The sequence below is a fragment of the Musa acuminata genome, chromosome BXJ1-5 (assembly GCF_036884655.1).
Source record: "Musa acuminata AAA Group cultivar baxijiao chromosome BXJ1-5, Cavendish_Baxijiao_AAA, whole genome shotgun sequence".
In the NCBI taxonomy this organism is placed as follows: Eukaryota; Viridiplantae; Streptophyta; class Magnoliopsida; order Zingiberales; family Musaceae; genus Musa; species Musa acuminata.
This window is the reverse complement of record NC_088331.1, coordinates 17,504,839-17,523,955: the sequence shown is the minus strand read 5'-3', so window position 1 is coordinate 17,523,955 and position 19,117 is coordinate 17,504,839. Positions and strand designations below refer to the sequence as shown.

At 43.2% G+C, this 19,117-nt stretch overlaps 1 protein-coding gene across 3 annotated transcripts in view; it reads left to right on the top strand.

Annotated features, from left to right (window-relative positions):
• LOC135673877 (calcium-dependent protein kinase 18-like) overlaps positions 1-19,117 on the top strand; it is a 36,571-nt gene that overhangs the window by 16,232 nt on the left and 1,222 nt on the right. The window contains exon 2 of one of the 3 annotated variants that reach the window (XM_065183277.1): positions 17,036-18,101. The exons of the other annotated variants lie outside the window; for them this stretch is intronic. Within the exon in view, the coding sequence (XP_065039349.1) occupies positions 17,036-17,146 (111 nt within the window). The 3' untranslated portion in view covers positions 17,147-18,101. Of the gene's footprint in view, positions 1-17,035; positions 18,102-19,117 lie in introns of those variants that run through there. 3 annotated transcript variants of the gene reach the window in all.

Below are 19,117 nucleotides of genomic sequence, written 5' to 3'. Positions count from 1 at the left end.
GAGTTGCCTTAGTTCCTCCATCACATGCTTTTCCGAGATAAGGTGCATGTGCCCAGAAGCTCCCTTTGTCTTTGGCACCATGCAAGATGAGTCCGCTCTGTCAGAATGAAGGACCCATGGAACAACATGATCCTACTCTTGCCTCTGCAAGAGTTCATGTCCTTGACCTCTGTCTAAGGAAAGCACTGTGCCTTTGCTCCATGTTCCAACTTCTATGCTGGCTCCCTTCATGCGGCTTGGGTACTTCGCCAAGTTACACCCAAGTTGCTCCGCTCCTCGTTTTTGCATTGAGTCGATGGTGGCCCTCGCGCCCACCATTCCACGGGTCAGCCCTCCCTTGAGTCCGATCTCCATATCGACTCCAAGTGTGCCTTCATTTAAGTTGCTTTGGGTTGCTCCCCCACTTGATCTCGCAATACATCCATCAATGCATTCTCTCGAGCGAGATCATGTGACGACTCCTCGCCGCTTGCTCACTCCATTGAGCTTCGTGGAGTTGTTGTTTGTTGAGGTACTCCTCCTCAACTTGTGAGGTCCGTCCCACATGATTCTCCCTCTGGAGAGCCGAGACTTATCCCTCCTGGATAACTGTCCCATTGGAGCAACATCTCTCTTCGTTTCGGAGACCACCATCCCCTTATACTACTCCGATCTGCTGAACAACCTGTGCATTGTTCTGCCTCCTGCAAACGCACTTGCTAGATTGTGACTCCACGTCAATACAGCCCCCGCTGCACCACTCAAGGCCTAGCAACATGCTGAACTCGTTGCACACTTCAGCCTCCTACGGACGTATCCTTCACATGCCAAAGAGAAAGTTTCAATGCTCCATGGCGCCGAGTTTCTGTCGCCTTGGGATAGCCACGAACATTCCATCATCCGTATACAAGCCCATGTATGAGTATCGAATTCTTTGAGTTAGCAATTCCCCTCACCTCTGTGAGCTTTGCACAACTCTTACGGTCGCTGAGCAATTCATTTCACCTTGCATGGTCTCATCCTTTACCAAGCGCCTCGCTTGCCTTGAGCACCATCAAGTATAGTTGTCAACGTTGAGCCGTAGCTCAAACTCAACCATCCCAACCTTTGTGCGCTCCGTATTCTTCCAAGCTTGCCTGTTCTCGTGGTGCCTCTTGCGCGAAGGGTTGGCCATTCCTCTGAATGCCAATGTCAGATGCCCGCTCCTCCGAGCGACTCCTTTTCCCTACATCTCCATGCTCGGTTTCCTCCAAACGGTCGCGCGTGTGTTGACTGCCCTCAACGTAGCCCCACTAGGTCCCCCACGTTTGCACGCAAAGTGTTTCTATGAGTGCTTGTCCCGCTCTGATACCATCTATCACGGACTTAGCTGGTTTTGCCTAAGTCGTGCGACACCCTTGCGTGTCCGTCCGCAAAGGTCAGCCTCCTCGAAGCCTCCCATTGTCCCTTAGGACCAATAAAATAGAGAACGGGTTAGAGAGAACGCCTCAATCGGGATCCATAAGCAAACATCTCCGAAAAACACTTCATAGACAATGCAAATTACAAACAGACTTTACAAGCTCTGAACAGTTGCACAACAAAGAGTAAAATGGTCCATTATAGATCGAAAATCTCTCACACGTGTCCACATGACACAACCTTTATTTACAAGCCTAAAGAGACCACCAACCTAACTAAAATGAGACTATTATGCTTTCGGCCGTCCCTCTACATGCTGTACAAGGCATGAACATACCAAAAGACACGGACATACATAAGCATTATATCAAACATCCGGTTTAGAAGTTTGTCCGTGACAACTTGGGAGAACTATGACAACTTTAAGATCAAATTCCCAGAATTCATTAATTCCTCAGCCTCGAGGACAAGGCTGATTTGAAGAGGGCGGGTCTGTTAGGACTCTAGCTAGGAGAGTCCTAATTGAGAGGGACATTCATGCAAAACCTACCTAAGCCGACCCCTATTAAAGAGGTGAAGAGGCCGGCTAGGGTTAGGAGGTTGTTTCTTAAAGAAGAATTAAGAGTTGTAAAGGAATAGAAGTCTTGAGTAAGAGTCCTAGTAGGAGTTGGTTAGAAGTAGGAGTCCTATTAGGAGTTAGGGTTTAGAAGCTCTATAAATAGCCATGTATTCCTCCTCTTTTGATAAGCAATAGATGAATCTTTTCTGCAGCCTTTGAGCAGCAACTTGGAGGGAGGAACCCCTATAGAGTTCCAAGGAGGCCGTTTCCCTAAAGAGATTAACCCCAAGTTTAGAATCTGCAAGGGTTCTAACACGAAATCGACCGTTACCGCACTGTTGTAGTGCTACAGTGCTCTAACGGTCAATTTGACCGTTGGAGCCCTTTCTCATTTTATTTTTAGCCATTCTTCTCTCCCCTATTTAAGCCAAAGGGGAAGGCAGTAGCATCAGTTGCATCGTTAGAAAGAATCGAGTCGGCGACGAGAGACCTTCACAATCACATTCTCTTTCTCGATCGGTCCAGAGACATGACAGCAACATGGATAGTAGTGCCTCGACAGATGATGGCGGTGATGCCGGGCAGTCGTTGGTCTCGTCTACACAACTTGAGGGTGGTGAATGGACTGAGGAGCAATATTTTACACATACCACTCAAGATTTAGATCATGGAACTCGACAAGGTACTGGTCAAGTTTATGCGCGGAAGGGGAAGGGGAAGGCAGTGGATGAATATGAACAAATACGATAGAGCATACATGATAGACACAGAAAGAGGCTCATCGTATTCACAGCCATCGTATTATGGAGAATCATACAGGCAATAACAGTATGGTGATAGTTGGTCATCCTTCTCTGAGCAACAGTATGATATAGAATAGCAGATCAGTAGCGAAAGTAGAAGCTCTGACATTCACCAATATATGCCTCAAGAGTTGCCTCGGACAAATATGATTCATAACGATCAGTCTACGATCAGCATCACATTGATGCATCAATGGCATACGGTATATCAATACACTATGTCATGGGATCAATTTCATGATTGGGTTCAACAAACGTATCATATTGATATGCAGATGTATCGGATCGAGGACCCCGATCCACTACCCGTGGAGGCCCGTCGTTCGTGTTGGTGGTAGAATCAAGTAATCAAAAATAATGTATATCTACATATGTGATTATTTAATTCATTTGAATTTTAGAGTTTATATTGTAATAAAATAGTCTAACAATTCAACTGATTTTTCTGTAGATATTTCAATCTATAACGGGCTGAAATACGAACCTCGAACAAGACTACTTCAAAGCCCGAAAAAGATATATGATACTATTCTTACCTAATTTACATTAATTTTGCTAAACTTATACTATTACTATATTTATTTGTAACTTAAAAACCCTATCCTAACTTTTTTTTTAATTTTAAGGTATTTTCGGAAGGTTAAATCTGTGAAATCAGGTGTACCGTTCGGTATACCGTACCGTACCATACCGAGCCCAGGTCGAAATACTGGTATGGTACGGTAATGCGAACCTTGGCTAGAACAACAATGACAACATATTGGATTATCACTGTATGACAATTACAGAAACTTCAGAACAAGAACAAAGACTTGATATGTGTTTGCATGTTATTGGAAAAGATAGGCAGAAAAATAGAATTGAAGAAGACAAATTTGTGGATATGACTACTATGGATAGTCGTACCATGCATGAATAATCAAAATTTGCTTATCTAACAGGTTGACGAGTATTTTATAAAGTAGTTGACAACCACCTCTGAATGTGCCAAGTTGATTATTAATGGACTTGAAAGGTAAGTTGATGAAGAAGATCATTGGAAATTTTTGATGAGTTACAGATGAGGGACATAAGGTCATAGTGTTAGAGCTAGCCCTAGGAAATTTACTAAAGGATAATTTTGGTAACCTAACAAAGACAATAAAACGGAAAAGATAAAAGCGACAAAAACACCAGATTTACGTGGTTCGATCAATTGATTTTGACCTACATCCATGGACGAAAGAGGAACAAATCACTACTATAAAAAAGGGACAATTACAAATGCCTTAGGAAGATGTTCCTAGGCCATAAAACACCCGAAAATACTAAACAAGAAAAACCTCAACTATAAGCCCGAATTATTTAACTGAGTGTGGACTTAAACCCAAAGCAAACACTTAGGTTTTTCTTGTGGTGCCTCTTGTGGTGTCACTTGTGGTGCATCTGACTTCAAAGCCCAGACCCTTATTTATAGTTCCAATACGAGACAACAAGTCTGATTTTCCCAATGTGGGACTATGAGACTTGCCAAACTAACAAATCTCCACCTTGGCATGTCCAAACAAAACTTGCTCTACCTTCTTCATAAAAGCCCCAATGGGCAATCACCAACAATAAATACCGACTAAGTCCAAGCATTGCTTGAACTTGTAAACTGGAAGAGGCTTCGTAAGCATATCAGCTGAATCGTCCTTCGTATGAATTTTCTGAACAAGGACCTTTCTTTCAGCAATGGTATCCCATTTGCATCCAACAATTTTCTTACCCGAAGGCGGCTTCACAAGATCCCAAGTTCTATTCCAATGGAGAGATTCAATTTCTTCATTCATCGCAATCAACCACTTAGTGGAATTATCACAAGAAACTACATCTGAGTAGGAAGTAGGCTCACCAACTTCACTTGTTTCTTTTGCAACAGACAAAGCATATGCAACCAAATTTGCATATCTTTGTGGTGGTCGAATATCTCTCCGTGGTCTATCCTTGGCTATGGAATATTGCTCTTCCTCTAGATCATCTGCGTCAGTAGACTCGGGACCATCTACTGGCATTCTTTGAGTAGAAGAGTTCGACTGAAAAGAATCAGACCTACCAATCTCAAGCTCCACCTGCTTCTGCGCACTATCATTTGTACAACTAGTAGAATCATCTTTAGAAGATAACATAGATAATTCATCAAAAGTAACATCTCTACTGATTACAAATTTGGGGATTTGGGATCAAAACACCATAATCTGTATCCTTTCACCCCAGAAGCATACCCAAGGAAAATGCACTTTTTAGCTCGAGGCTCTAATTTTCTTTCATTTACATGCATGTATGTTGGAGACCCAAAAATTTTTAAATCAAAGTAATCAACAGGAGTACCTGACCAAACTTCCTTCGGAGTTTTAAAGTTAAGTGCTGCAAAAGGAGCGCGGTTGACAACGTAACAGGCCATATTAATCACCTCTGCCCAAAAGTCTTTTGTCAACTCTGCATTTGAGATCATACACCTTGCTCTCTCTAAGAGTGTTATGTTCATATGTTCGACCACACCATTTTGCTGAGGCGTCATTCTAACAGTGCGATACCGAACGAATCCTTCATTTTTGCAAAATTCATTAAAGTCACATTCACAAAATTCCATGCCATTATCTGTTCGAAGCCGCTTAATCTGTTTACCTGTTTGTTTCTCAATCAAAGCCTTCCATTGTTTAAAGGTTAGAAAAACATCATTTTTATACTTCAAAAAATAAACCCAAACTTTCCTGGAATAATCATCAATGAAAGTCAACATATACCTAGTACCACCCTTAGACTGAACATGAGCTGGACCCCAAAGGTCTGAATGAATATAGTCAAGAGTACTTTTTGTTTTGTGAACTACCGGAGAATTGAAGCTGACTCTTTTTTGCTTTCCAAAAACGCAGTGTTCACAAAAATCCAGTGGCCCAGTACTTTGTCCACAAAGTAGACCCCTTTTGCTCAATATGTTCAAACATTTTTCACTCATATGACCCAAATGCATATGCCATAATTTGGTGATGTTAGAATCAGACAATGATGATGACGAGACTGCAATTGAGCCTGTGACAGTAGTTCCCTGCAAAATATATAAGCTACCAGACCTGCAAGCTTTCATAACAACAAGAGCATTTCTAGAAACTTTCATAACTCCACCTTCAGCTGTGTATTTACACCCAAGGGCCTCTAGGGTGCCTAAAGAGATGAGATTCTTTTTTAAATCAAGAATATGTCTAACATTAGTGAGCGTCCTCACAATACCATCATGTATTTTAATTCGAATTGTGCCTCTACCAACAACATCACATGCGACATTATTGCCCATTAAAACAATTCCACCATTAAAAGATTCATATGTGGAAAACAAATCCCTATTGGGACACATGTGATAAGAACAACCCGAATCTAAAATCCATTCATTTTTAGACATCGTCCTGTCATCAGTAGCAAAGAAAATATTTTCAACATTCTCATCAGATACTACACTAGCTTCAGCGGACTCAGTAGTTTCCTCAACAAGTTTTTCCTTTTGCTTTAATTTATTTTTCAATTTAAAGCAATCAGTCTTAATGTGCCCCATTTTATGACAATATCTGCATTCCAAATTTCTATGTCTGGATTTAGATATAGATTTAGATCTACTACTGTCAAATTCTTTTTTATCAATTCTTCCCCTAACAACTAGACCTTCAGCCTGATTCCCTCTATTTTCCCCAGTGATATTCTTGTCTATCTGCTCTTTAGATTTCAGTGCAGATTTAATTTCTTGATACGAAACTGTTTCTTTTCCATAAATCAAAGTATCACGGAAATGCTTAAAAGATTGGGAAAGAGAACACAAGAGTTATAGGGCCTTATCATCGTCATCAATTTTTGCATCTATATACTCCAAATCCATAATCAAGGAATTAAATTTATCAAGATGTGAGAGTATAGATGTACCTTCAGTCATCCGAAGCATATACAAACTCTGCTTCAAGTAGAGACGATTCTCCACTGTCCTCTTCATGTACAAGGCTTTAAGCTTGTCCCACATGCTCTTAGCCGTAGTCTCCGTAGCTACCTCCCGTAAAACCTCGTCAGAGATATTTAGAATGATGCTTGATCGGGCCTTCTTATCTATTGCCGCAAGATCTTTCTTTGATGTATCATCTAGAATATTCTCAGCTCCTTGTAGTGCCAAATCAACTCCATCTTGAACCAGAATGACCTCCATCTTGAGTTGCCACATGCCGAAGTTGACATTTCTGTCGAATTTCTCGACAACACTATTTGTTATTGTCATCGTTGCCAAAAGATCCCGAAACCAGGCTCTGATACCAGTTTGTTAGAGCTAGCCCCAGGAAATTTACCAAAGGATAATTTTGGCAACCCAACATAGACAATAAAACGGAAAAGATAAAAGCGACAAGAACACCAGATTTACGTGGTTCGATCAATTGACTTTGACCTACATCCACGGACGAAAGAGGAGCAAATCACTACTATAAAAAAGGGAATTACAAATGCCTTAGGAAGATGTTCCTAGGCCATAAAACACCCGAAAATACTAAACAAGAAAAACCTCAACTATAAGCCCAAACTATTTAGCTGAGTGTGGACTTAAACCCAAAGTAAACACTTAGGTTTTTCTTGTGGTGCCTCTTGTGGTGTCACTTGTGGTGCATTTGACTTCAAAGCCCAGATCCTTATTTATAGTTCCAATACGAGACAACAAGTCTAATTTTCCCGATGTGGGACTATGAGACTTGCCAAACTAACACATAGAACTTGCTGAATTGTTCTACCAGGATTAGGGATTAATTGGAGAAGCTTTGAGGCCATGCCAATAGAGTTTGAGTATTTGTTGGGGCTGCACAACTAGATTTTGACTTTCTTGTTGTAAATTGTGTAAATTATGGTGTAAAATATGTCATGGATTTATATGTTCAAGATTTTGAGAATACATATCTTCTAAACTAAAAACACAGGTCAAACCCTAATGCAAATTTCTAATATGGCTCTTGGATTATATATGGTCAAATAATAAATCATATGTGGCCTAAGTTTTTAAAATGAGAAGAAAAATAAACATAGAGACATTCAATAAAGTATGCCAACTTTAGAAATTATTACAGATATTGTAGTTGTAAAGGGTAAAATCATAATAATAAGATGAATGCATCCCTTTAAGATAATTTTCCAATCTATCAGCTAGAAACAATATGAGTCTATCTCCATATTGAAAGTCAGTGGTACTAAGTTTTGGGGTTGCATGCCAAGTTAATGTTGTAGTCATCATATAAATATGGTTGATTTTATGATCAAAGGAATGGTATAATGATACTACACATTGTGCCATTATCAAATGGTCTTTCTCCATTGTCAAATTGTTTTGATACCATAATATAAATACAAGTATCCTTGTTTTAGAAACCTGTCAATTCCCTATTAAAACTCTGTATATACAGGCATCTATTGAGGTCAATAAGCTTGTTTAGTATGTGCTAAGATCATTTATATACATAATAGCCTCCTCATGCTGCTAGGATAATAAGCACCATAGTTAACTCATATCCATTGTTTGAGATCTCAGGTACTAGACCTGTATTGGTCCCTAGCTAGAGCCATATGGACTGGTATACCATGGTTGGTATGCTGGCACATAACACAGTAACAAAAGTGGGAGGAGGGAAGGAGAAGAAGTGAAAGAGGAGCACCCACTAGTGGGCTGTGTGAACAACAAATGGGTGGGCTGATGTGTGTGAGAGAGAGAGGCTTACTATTTAACTCTAGAATAGCAAAGGAATGAACGGGACCAGACCACCTAACAAGGGGCAATTTGAATCTTGACTGACACATGTACTGGTAAATGTCGCCTTGTATATATATATCAGTCTGGATGAAAGAAGGAACCTTGGTTCCATCATAACTATGTTCTATTACCAATGTCTTTTTCACTTCTCCTGATCAATGTTAAGAATGTTTTTCATGCCCCATAAGATCATCTTATGTTCTTTGCTTTCATTGTCGCATATAATATTTAGAGCTCATGGTAGTCATGTGTATGAGGGTAAAAGTCTTATTAGCTCTTGTTAAAGTTCTTCCAAAGGATCAAAATTAGCAACTTCGGGATGCTGACTTGGTAGTGACAATCAAGCTCATTGATATTCTTTAAGGAACAAAATTATTGTGCCTTAAAGGTTTCCAAATTGGGGTTAAAAATAGGTAACTTCGGTTTTCTGATTAATGACTCGTGTCTTCTTTATATTAGCCATAATATGATAACGATATAACTCTAACCAAACACATCCTGGGACTGACACCATGGATCTATTGAGTTGAGGAGTTGTCCCTTATCCAATGCTTTCTATACCTCCTAATGTGATAAGGGACAATCAAGCCAAATTTGAGTTAAACTTCAATTCAGCTCAATCGGAGTTCGTGTCGAACTCCAAATCAATCCTAATCCTATATAACCAATCTCAAGCTCGAATCTAAGCTCAAGGACAAGATCAAACACAACTTATTTCTCGCTTGAGTTCAGCTCAAACCAAGTTTTGGTCGAAGTTCAATGTAGCTCAGCCAGAGTTTGAGTCGAACTCCAATTCAATCTCAATCCTGCTGAACCCAATTTGAGCTCAATTTCAAGCCCAGAAGTCAGATTGAACCAGCTCCAACCTCAACTCCAACATGCAACATACTCAATCCAAGTCCCACTTGGATTAGGAGAGGAGTAGGTGGCTAAATTGAGAAAGAGAGCTAGGGGCACTGATCGTAGCAAGGGAGAGTCCCAATGTAGTAAGGACTTCATCCCTAAAAGCACTAGGAAGAGAGGGTCGTGACCTAGTTAGGACTCTACCCCTACAAGCACTAGGAAGAGAGAGTATTAAACTAGTTAGGACTCCACCCCTCAAGCCTATAAAACAAGGGGAGGTGCACCATTCTTAGACCATCTGAAGGTATAAGAAGTCGAGAGCTTCCTCAAGTCCCAGTTGACCCTAGGAAGAGTCCAAGCTGAGAGAAGAAGGGACAAAAGAAGAGGGTTCAACAACCTTAGCATCAGGGCTAGTTGGCCCTAATAACTTGCAAAAGGAGCCTTGGGCAACAGCAAGAAGAGAAGGAGAAGAGCTTTAGCAGCCTTTCTTTAAGCAACAACCGAAGCTTCATCTTCTTCCTCGTAGCAACAACGAGAGTTCTATTCCAGTTTCTTCCTCTGCTACGATAGAACCTTACAGCAGAGAACCATTTAAACAATAGCTTCGTCTTCGTCTCCGACATCAAAAGATGCATCAACAACTCCGACAGAAGTAGCCCCTTCCGCAGCACTACGGAGAGGTGCTGTCAGTTGAGAAGAAAAGGAGAGAAAGGGAGAGAAGTTGGCAACAAGCTACGACTTCTTTAATCTGCACTTGTGTGCAAGAAGTCCAAGCATTTGTCACTCATGAAGTCTTTTAATTAGTTCTGTGTTTAAGTACTTCTGTTTTGAAGTAAAGTAGATCGATTTCCCTTTCCAAATTTCTGTATTCTGCAGCAAAAGATGCAACTCCTCCACAAAGACATAAATCCACTTGGAGGGAGGTTCGACGTGGTCAAGTCCTTCCCCATATGGATTAGGTGGTGTCAGATCAAAGATCCTTCACTTGTTAATGGTTACCGCTAGGCAAAGATACAAGGCATTGGGCAAAGAACCACAAGAGTTAGAGTTTCAACCTCGATCTCCAACGAAAAGAAGAGACAACGTAATAATGAGCAATCTAGCAGCCCTGGCGGGCCTTGCTGCCCGAGTCATGACACCTTCGCAAAAATGAAGGTTGTGATGGTTTGGATTCAATCTCAAGCCAATCTAACAACGAAAGAAGATCGAGACAAGCACGTCGTAGCTTGAGAGAAGGAGCCATCATCGTCAAATTCCGAAATCAGTTTGTTGAAGATGCACAATGACAACAATGGCGATGATGCTGCGATTTTGGTGGTAGCAACAAGGTTTGACCTTTCCGAATTGAAGTCTAGATTGACATACCCTCAATGAAGACTTCATCAATGCTGAGGTATTAGATGCATGACTTGATCAACTAGAGACTTATTTTATTCTCTATGGGTACAACAAAGAAAATAAAGTTGCGCTTGTGCTACTCAAGTTGATCGGTCATGCGCTTGTATGGTGGAACACATACTTTCAATCTTATAACAACGAAGTGGTGACATGGGGACAATTAAAACTCATTTGAGAAGAATTCTATCTAATGGGTTACCTTAAAGATTGGTGGAGAAGATGACATAGCTTATGCTAAGGGAGAGACTAATCGTTGCAAGACTGCATTGAATTTTGACAAGCGGTGGTGTGCATGTTTTCCTTTGACGACCACTCGACAATCATGAAATATATCACTTGTTTGCATAATCAAATTAGCACCAAATTGACTTATGACATCTCGAGCACTAGCGTGACGACTATGACAATCAAGAAGAAGAATATAACCTGGATCAAGAAGGTTGTGGAGAAGGCTAAAGAGGGCTCCTTGAAAGCTAAGAAAAATTTAGGGAACGATAGAATTCTTTGTCATCGGAAATAAGTGACCTATTCTACTATCATTGTATAATTGCAAGTCATGTCAAGAAGAAGGGCTAAAAGTTTCACCCGAAACTCTTATTGAAAAACTGGATGAAGAATGACCAAAGTCAATGGATAATGACTACGCTAGTTGGCGATATCTCCACTGAACTTGCACCAGTATCTCATGCAGATCCGAGTCTATTGTTGATGCACGGCCTAAGGTTATAGACTTAAGTCCATCCCTCGGTCCAAAAGTTTTGAGAACAATTCTTCACTATAAAGATTCAGTGAAGCAAAAGGTCGATAGCACTATCTTCGATACCGGTTGTCAAAAGAACCTCGTCTCGACGAGCTTACTCCAAAAGCTCAACCTATGGACAACATCACATCCAAACCCATATCCTCCTTTAGGTTTACTCCATGAGGATATGAAGATGAAGATTAACTGACAATGCAAGATATGCTTCACTATCACAAGTCAATACATCAATGAGGTGATGTGCAAAGTGGCACCACTTCGACATTTGTTAAGGCATCCTTAGGAGCCCCTACCTTTGGGATTTTACTTATGTCGAGCCTAGAAGTATCGACTATAGATGGATGGAAGGAAGTTTTTCGTCATCTGAGATCTGCTTGGTTCGATGGAGGAAACCATTGGCCTAGAAAAAAAGGATGGTGAACGCTTGCTAAAAGCTTGTGGCTTTCTATTTGGCACGCAAGAAACTAAAATTGATCTCTAAAATGACAAAAGAGGAGAAACCAAGAGGGGTAGCAGCGAGCTTGCAGCTTCGAGAAGTCTGAAAAACGAGACCCCTCAAGTCGACGGTGATAGGCAACAAGGAGAACCTTATTGAAACGACACAAGAAGATGGCATGGTCGGGTGTGACCACGTCGATCACAATAACGGACCTAAGCAAAACCTCTGGTTGCTCAAACCCGCTGATGGCGAGAAGCAAAACCTCAAATTAAGATTCAACAAGAGTTGAATCACCCAATTGGGGGAGCTATGATCAGGGATGATCAAGTTGAGGTCGAGTCAAACTGCATATCAGCTCAATCGAAGTTTGAATCAAACTCTAAATTGATCATGATCTAATTGAACCAAGCTCCAACTCAAATCTGAGCTCATGGACCAGATCATACACAGTTTAATTCTCGGGTTCAACTTAAACCAAGTGTTGATCAATCTGATTCAATCTCCATCCTACTGAACCCAACTCGAGTTCAATTCCAAGCCCAAAAGTCAAATTCAACAAATCTGTGTTTGGGAGAGGGGGGAGGCTTCCAAATTGAGCAAGAGAGCTTGGGGCGTTGGCCCTTGCACGGGAGAATCCTAACCTACTTAGGACTCCATCTCTAAAAGCACTAGGAAGAGAGAGTCTTGACCAATGAAGTCACGGGGTGCCCGGGCACTCGCCTAGGCACCTAGGCGAGGCGAGGCAAGGCCTGAGCGCCCACCTATTGGGCTAGGTGAGCGACTTAACTCAGGCACGGCCTAGGCACTCACCTAGTTTAACTCAGGCCTGAGTCAAACCAAAATACTCATCTGGTTCAATCGAACCAAGTATCCATCGTAGAAACCCACTTGCTAGTGCCATAACATAGAAACCCACTCATGAGTGCCCTAACGCTGAAGTCCTCTCTCCCACTATGTTTCTCACAATGGCGGGTGACCTTTGCGGACGGACACGCAAGAGTGCCACACGACTTAGGCAAAACCAGCTAAGTCTGTGACAAATGGTATCAGAGCGGGACAAGCACTCATAGAAACATTTAGCATGCAAACGTGGGGGACCTAGCGGGGCTGCGTTGAGGGCAGTCAGCACACGCGCGACCGTTTGGGGGGAAAACGGGCATGGAGATGTAGGGAAAAGGAGTCGCTCGGAGGAGCGGGCATCTGACATTGGCATTCAGAGGAATGGCCAACCCTTCATGCATGAGGCACCACGAGAACAGGAAGGCTTGGAAGAATGCGGAGCACACAAAGGTTGGGATGGCTGAGTTTGAGCTACGGCTCAACATTGACAACTATACTTGATGGTACTCAAGGCAAGCGAGGCGCTTGGTAAAGGATGAGACCATGCAAGGTGGTATGAGTTGCTCAGCGATCGAAAGGGTTGTGGAAAGCTCACAGAGGTGAGGGGAATTGCTAACTCAAAGAATTCGGTACTCATGCATGGGCTTGTATGCGGACGATGGAATGTTCGCGGCTATCCCAAGGCGATCGAAACTCGGTGCCATGGAGAATTGAAACTTTCTCTTCGGCATGTGAAGGATACGTCCGTAGGAGACTGAAGGGTACAATGAGTTCAACATGTTGCTAGGCCTTGAGTGGTGCAGCGGGGGCTATATTGACGTGGAGTCGCAATCTAGCAAGTGCGTTTGCAGGAGGTAGAACAATGCACAGTTTGTTCAGCAGATCGGAGTAGTCCAAGGGGATGGTGGTCTCCAAAACGAAGAGAGATGTTGCTCCAACGGGATAGTTATCTAGGAGGGATAAGTCCCGGCTCTCCAGAGGGAGAATCATGTGGGACGGACCTCACATGTTGAGAAGGAGTACCTCAACAAACAACAACTCCACGAAGCTCAATGAACTGAGTAAGCGGCGAGGAGTCGTTGCATGATCTCGCTCGAGAGAATGCATTGGTGGATGCATTGCGAGATCAAGTGGAGGAGCGACCCAAAGCAACACAAATGAAGGCACACTTGGAGTCGATATGAGATCGGACTCAAAGGAGGGTTGACCCGTGGAATGGTGGGCACGAGGGCCACCATCAACTCAATGCAAAAACGAGGAGCGGAGCAACTTTAGTGTAACTTGGCAAAGTACCCAAGCCGCATGAAGGGAGCCAGCATAGAAGATGGAACATGGAGCGGAGGCACAGTGCTTTCCTTGGACAGAGGTCAAGGACATGAACTCTTGTAGAAGCAAGAGCAAGATCATGTTGTTCTACGAGTCATTCATTCTGACAGAGCGGACTCATCTTGCATGGTGCCAAAGACAAAGGGAGCTTCTAGGCACATGCATTTTATCTCGGAGGAGCATTTGATGGTGGAACTAAGGCGACTCAATTTGCAAAGGTGAAGTTGGGTTCAGAAGGCCTTAGCACGGGGCAAGAGGACACAAAGGTGGGTACTCTTGAAGAATATGCCACAATGTTGCCATTCAAGTTGCCATGAAGGAAGCGGTGCACAACGAAGATTGTATTGGTAGGGGCAGAGGCCCAAGATCTAGACAATGGTGCACTAATTGCAGCGAAGTCGGGGGACTTTGGGGAGCTACTAGGCGACAGATTGTCCTAGAGTGGTGCTTCATCTAGGTGTGACCCAAGAGTGGGTGGATGAAGGTCGATTGCCAAAGGAGCGAACAAAATCGAAGGTGGAAGAGACCCTACGATGTATTGGCAGAGGCCACACATGGAGGGATCACAATTCGAGTTCATCCCACAAGGATCAGAATGCAATGGAGATGTCACCAGGAGGCGACATGGTGCAGCGGATCGTGGTGGAACAGTTCTTGGCAACTGCGATACACACGACATAGTCCCGTGAGGGACTAGATCATACGGAGGTATGATCGGGAGCTATTAGAAGCTCCACTTCAGTGAACAATACGACGGCAAGAAGGGCTATGGATTCAAGGAGTGAAGGCCATGGTACCGCAGAGGCGAGTCTTCCGTGCGTGCATCGAATTTTGCAACGGATGAAAGCCTTGGTCATCAGCATAGGAGGGTTGTGTTCCACCAAGGGAAAAGTTCGAATGCAAGTACCAGTGAGTCCTATGGGAGGGACTTGATCATGCAGAGGTATGATCGAAGCAGCTGGAGAGTTGGATTGCTCCAGAGCCCATATTCGCTTCAGGGAGCCCGACAAGTCAGAAGACAAGGTCGAGTAAACGAATGTTGCTACCAAGGAAGCTAAGGAGAACATAATTGGTGCAAATCCTATAATGCGATGGCAGAGGCCATGCATGGGAGTTGTAGTCTGTCTTTCCATCGACCAAAGGGAGCTGCTTGGAGAACACAGAGGTGTTAAAGTAGGGGGTCGAAAGGGGCGAGGAAGTGACGACGAGTCCAAAGGGACTTAGCTACCCAAAATCAAGCATCAGTTAGAATGGAGGTGGACTCAGAGGAGTGCCACAGAGACATATCTACTGGTCGTGAAGAAAAGTGATGCAGATGCGAGGCGACGAATAGTAGGGCCATGGGCATGGCAGCGCCATGGTACCACAGAGGCGGGACTTCCGTGAAAGTCATTGATCCCTTGCTCTCATGGAGGGAGAGCGCTTGGTCATGAAAGGGGCCGAGGAGGTGGAGCATGCAGAGGCAAACTCCAAGTACCGAGACAAGGCTGAAGGGCAGAGGCCAAGGAACTTCGTAAGACCGGTGTCAATGAACTTCTCATCAAGATAGCCGAAAGTAAAGGACTTCGGGTCAGGCAAGAGTGCATGACCAAGGAACGAAGTAGACAGTACGCGGTGCTGTACCTTTGCTACTTAGTGGAGTAGGCGGCAGGGTTGATGGAGAAGACGGTACAATCCCAGAGGCGACCAAACCTATGAGAGAATCACTCCAAGTTGGGGTGAAAACTTCCTGCATTCAAGAAGTTTGATGGCATTGAGAAGGTGAATCATAGTAACTAACTCAATGCAAGGAGTGCAAACACTTCAAGTGCTTCAGAAGTGTGAGCAAAGAGCAGACGGAGGTTAGTAACCAGCTCGATGCATGGAGTACAACCTCGAGGAGGCGGGCGAAGTCAAGTAACCTTTGCCTTCTCAACTCTTAAGAGACTGGGCGAAATCGAGTACCCCAATTCTCTTATCTATCTAGCAGAGGAGCTCTGCACATGTTCAAAAACCCTTCGAAGATAATAGAAGACAATAGTTGTCAAATCCTCACCAATGGTGATCAGTGCTACTGAGAGTAGATTGTCCGCTTTATTTCCCAACGAACTGCCAATCGAAAACGGAAGTGATGTGAACCTACTTGGAAGTGACAACTAAGTGAAAGAAGAGTCAATGGGCAAATTTTGTGGAGGAAGGACCCAAAAACTTCAGAAGTTTGCGAGACGATGCTCGTTAAAGCTCCAACAAGCATCCACCTAGTTCAAGCAGCAAGAGCATTTGAGAGACTAACGCATAGTAAGGATGGTCTTTTCCTTCATCCGGAGGATCCATAGGAACCAACAGGGATCAACACAACTCAGCCAACCCCACACTAGAGTCAGAGTCATTGGCGAGTTGAAGCAGCATAGTGGATTAAAGGTTCGACTACTCAAAAACAGCAGCGGAGAGCAGCTGGGAGCCAAGAGGCGCATTGCAGCTGGAGTAGAAGATTAAAGACTCAGCAAAGGCGAGGAGTTGCAGTGTCGACAAAGGCTTCGACGAGGACGTTGAAGGAATAAGTGGGGGAGAATGTCACGGACAAACTTCTAAACAGGATGTTTGATGTAATGCTTATGTATGTCCGTGTCTTTTGGTATGTTCATGCTTTGTACAGCATGTAGAGGGACGGCCGAAGGCTTAATAGTCCCATTTTAGTTAGGTTGGTGGTTGCTTTAGGATTGTAAATAAAGGTTGTGTCATGAGGACACGTGTGAGAGATTTTTGGTCTATAGTAGACCATTTTACCCTTTGTTGTGCAACTGTTCAGAGCTTGTAAAGTCTGTTTGTAATTTGCATTGTCTATGAAGTGTTTTCGGAGATGTTTGCTTGTGGATCCTGAGTGAGGCGTTCTCTCTAACCCGTTCTCTTTTTTGTTGGTCCTAAGGGACAATGGGAGGCTTCGGGGAGGCTGACCTTTGCGGACGGACACGCAAGAGTGCGCGGATGGACACGCAAGGGTGCCGCGCGACTTAGGCAAAACCAGCTAAGTCCATGACACATCGGCAAATGATGGCAGCAGCGACAGCAGTGGCATCTTCCTTCGGTGGTAGCTGCGGGTCTTCCTCCCGCGGCAGTTTCTTCCCTTCCCTCCTCTCTCCTACCTTTGCCCCATTTGCTGCAACCCTCCTATGTTCACTGTAACCATCCTATGTTCACCACAACTCTTGTATGGTGTCACCGCTGCCCCCTTTCTTCCCCCTCTTCTCCAATCGCTCCTCTCTTCCCTCTTCCCTCTTCAGCCCTCTCATGTTCCTTCTTCACCCCTCTACCACAGCCCTCCTATGTTCACCGTAGCCCTCCGCCGCAGTCCTCAGCCTTCTCTTCCCTCTTCCCTCTACCACAATCTTCCAATGTTCACCGCAGCCCTCGTATAGTGTCACCGCAGCCCCCCGTCTCCCCCCTCATCCCCAATCACTCTTCTCTCTTCTCTCTTCCCTCTTCCCTCTTCCCCCTCTTCCCCATTCACTGCTTCCCTCCTACTGCCCTATGTTCCTCGCTCTTCCCTGTGTGTCAAATTTGCAGATTTTGGAATTGTTTCTTTGGATGTTTTTATGCTTGAGTTTTCGGGTAATCGGCTTGGAATTTGGTTTTACAAGAATCTGCAACGTATGAAATGAGGGTTTATTACTTATCGTTTATTGGGTGCATAGCTTTTAGAGGAAAAAGCATCTGGTTTTACAAGAACTGCAGCTCTCTGCTGTAGTTAACAGTACCATCTTTGCTGTAGTGAATAAGTAAAATGTCTATTATTATGGAAGAGGTGGAAGAAGAGGAAGAAGAGGAATATAAATCATCCGGAGAGGAAGAAGAGGAAGATGGTTACAAGATTGACGATGATGAACTAAATTTTAATGATTCTTGATGTTAATTTTGTTTTATTTTGTCATTTTTGCTATTGGATATGGACAATGTAGTTTGATACTTTAAATGGATGCATGTTTGATGTGTTATTTTAATTTTAGTTTAATTTTATTAATCATGACATATAATTTTTAAATTATAATATTCGGGATCGCCTAGCCTCGCTCGGATGAGTGCTAAGCGAGCATTTAGCGCCTCGGGCATTTTGGGACCATGGCTCCTTTTGGCGCCTATCATTTTTTACTACACTGGTCCTAATCTAGTTAGGACACCATCCTTTTAATCACTAGGAGAGAGTCCTAACTAGAGAGTCCTAACCTAGTTAGGACTCTACTCCTCAAGCTTATAAAACAAGAGGGGTGCTCCACTCTCGGATTATCCGAAGGCAAGGATTTTAATTTCGAATGATATTGCCCAGTTCGCCAGTAGATCGGTATGCGGACTGCTCGCTATTGGGCGGTACCGTCGATTGGGGCTGTTTCTGCCCCGTTACCACCCGAAAACTTGTTTGGTTCTTTGGTGGTGTCGTTGGGGCACTTGTGCATAAGGACGTTTGTACGCGGTGGACTGTATTGGACCCTTTGTGACGCAACTATTGAGAGCCTACGAAGTTATCTTTGCATATTGCATTCCATATAAGGTGTTTACTTAAATGTCTATTTGTGGGATCCCAAGTTTGCGTTTCAGAATAGTGACAACGATAAATTAACTTGTTTGGTTGATTAGCAATCACTGTAAATCAACTTGTCTTTGATTTTTTTTCCTTGACTATTTTGCCCCTTCTTTCCCCTTCATTTCTTAGTAGTTTTGTTTTTGTTTCTCGCTCATTCCATGTGTAATTGAACAATAATTGAGATTCTTATCTTTTATTTTTCAATTTATCCCTCTTGGGTTGCCTCCTAGTCCAGCAAGTACCATCAGATATTGCCCTCAGATTTTGTTAACATTGGCAATACTTTGCTTTTTCACTTCTTAGTTTCTGTTAGTTATCACTTGTGCTGCAAAGTTTCGCAAGATGTGCCAAGAAGAGAAATTACGAAGTGCTGTCACACTTATGTAGTAAAGATATTTATCACTTCATTTTTTAAAATTCCACTTTTATATG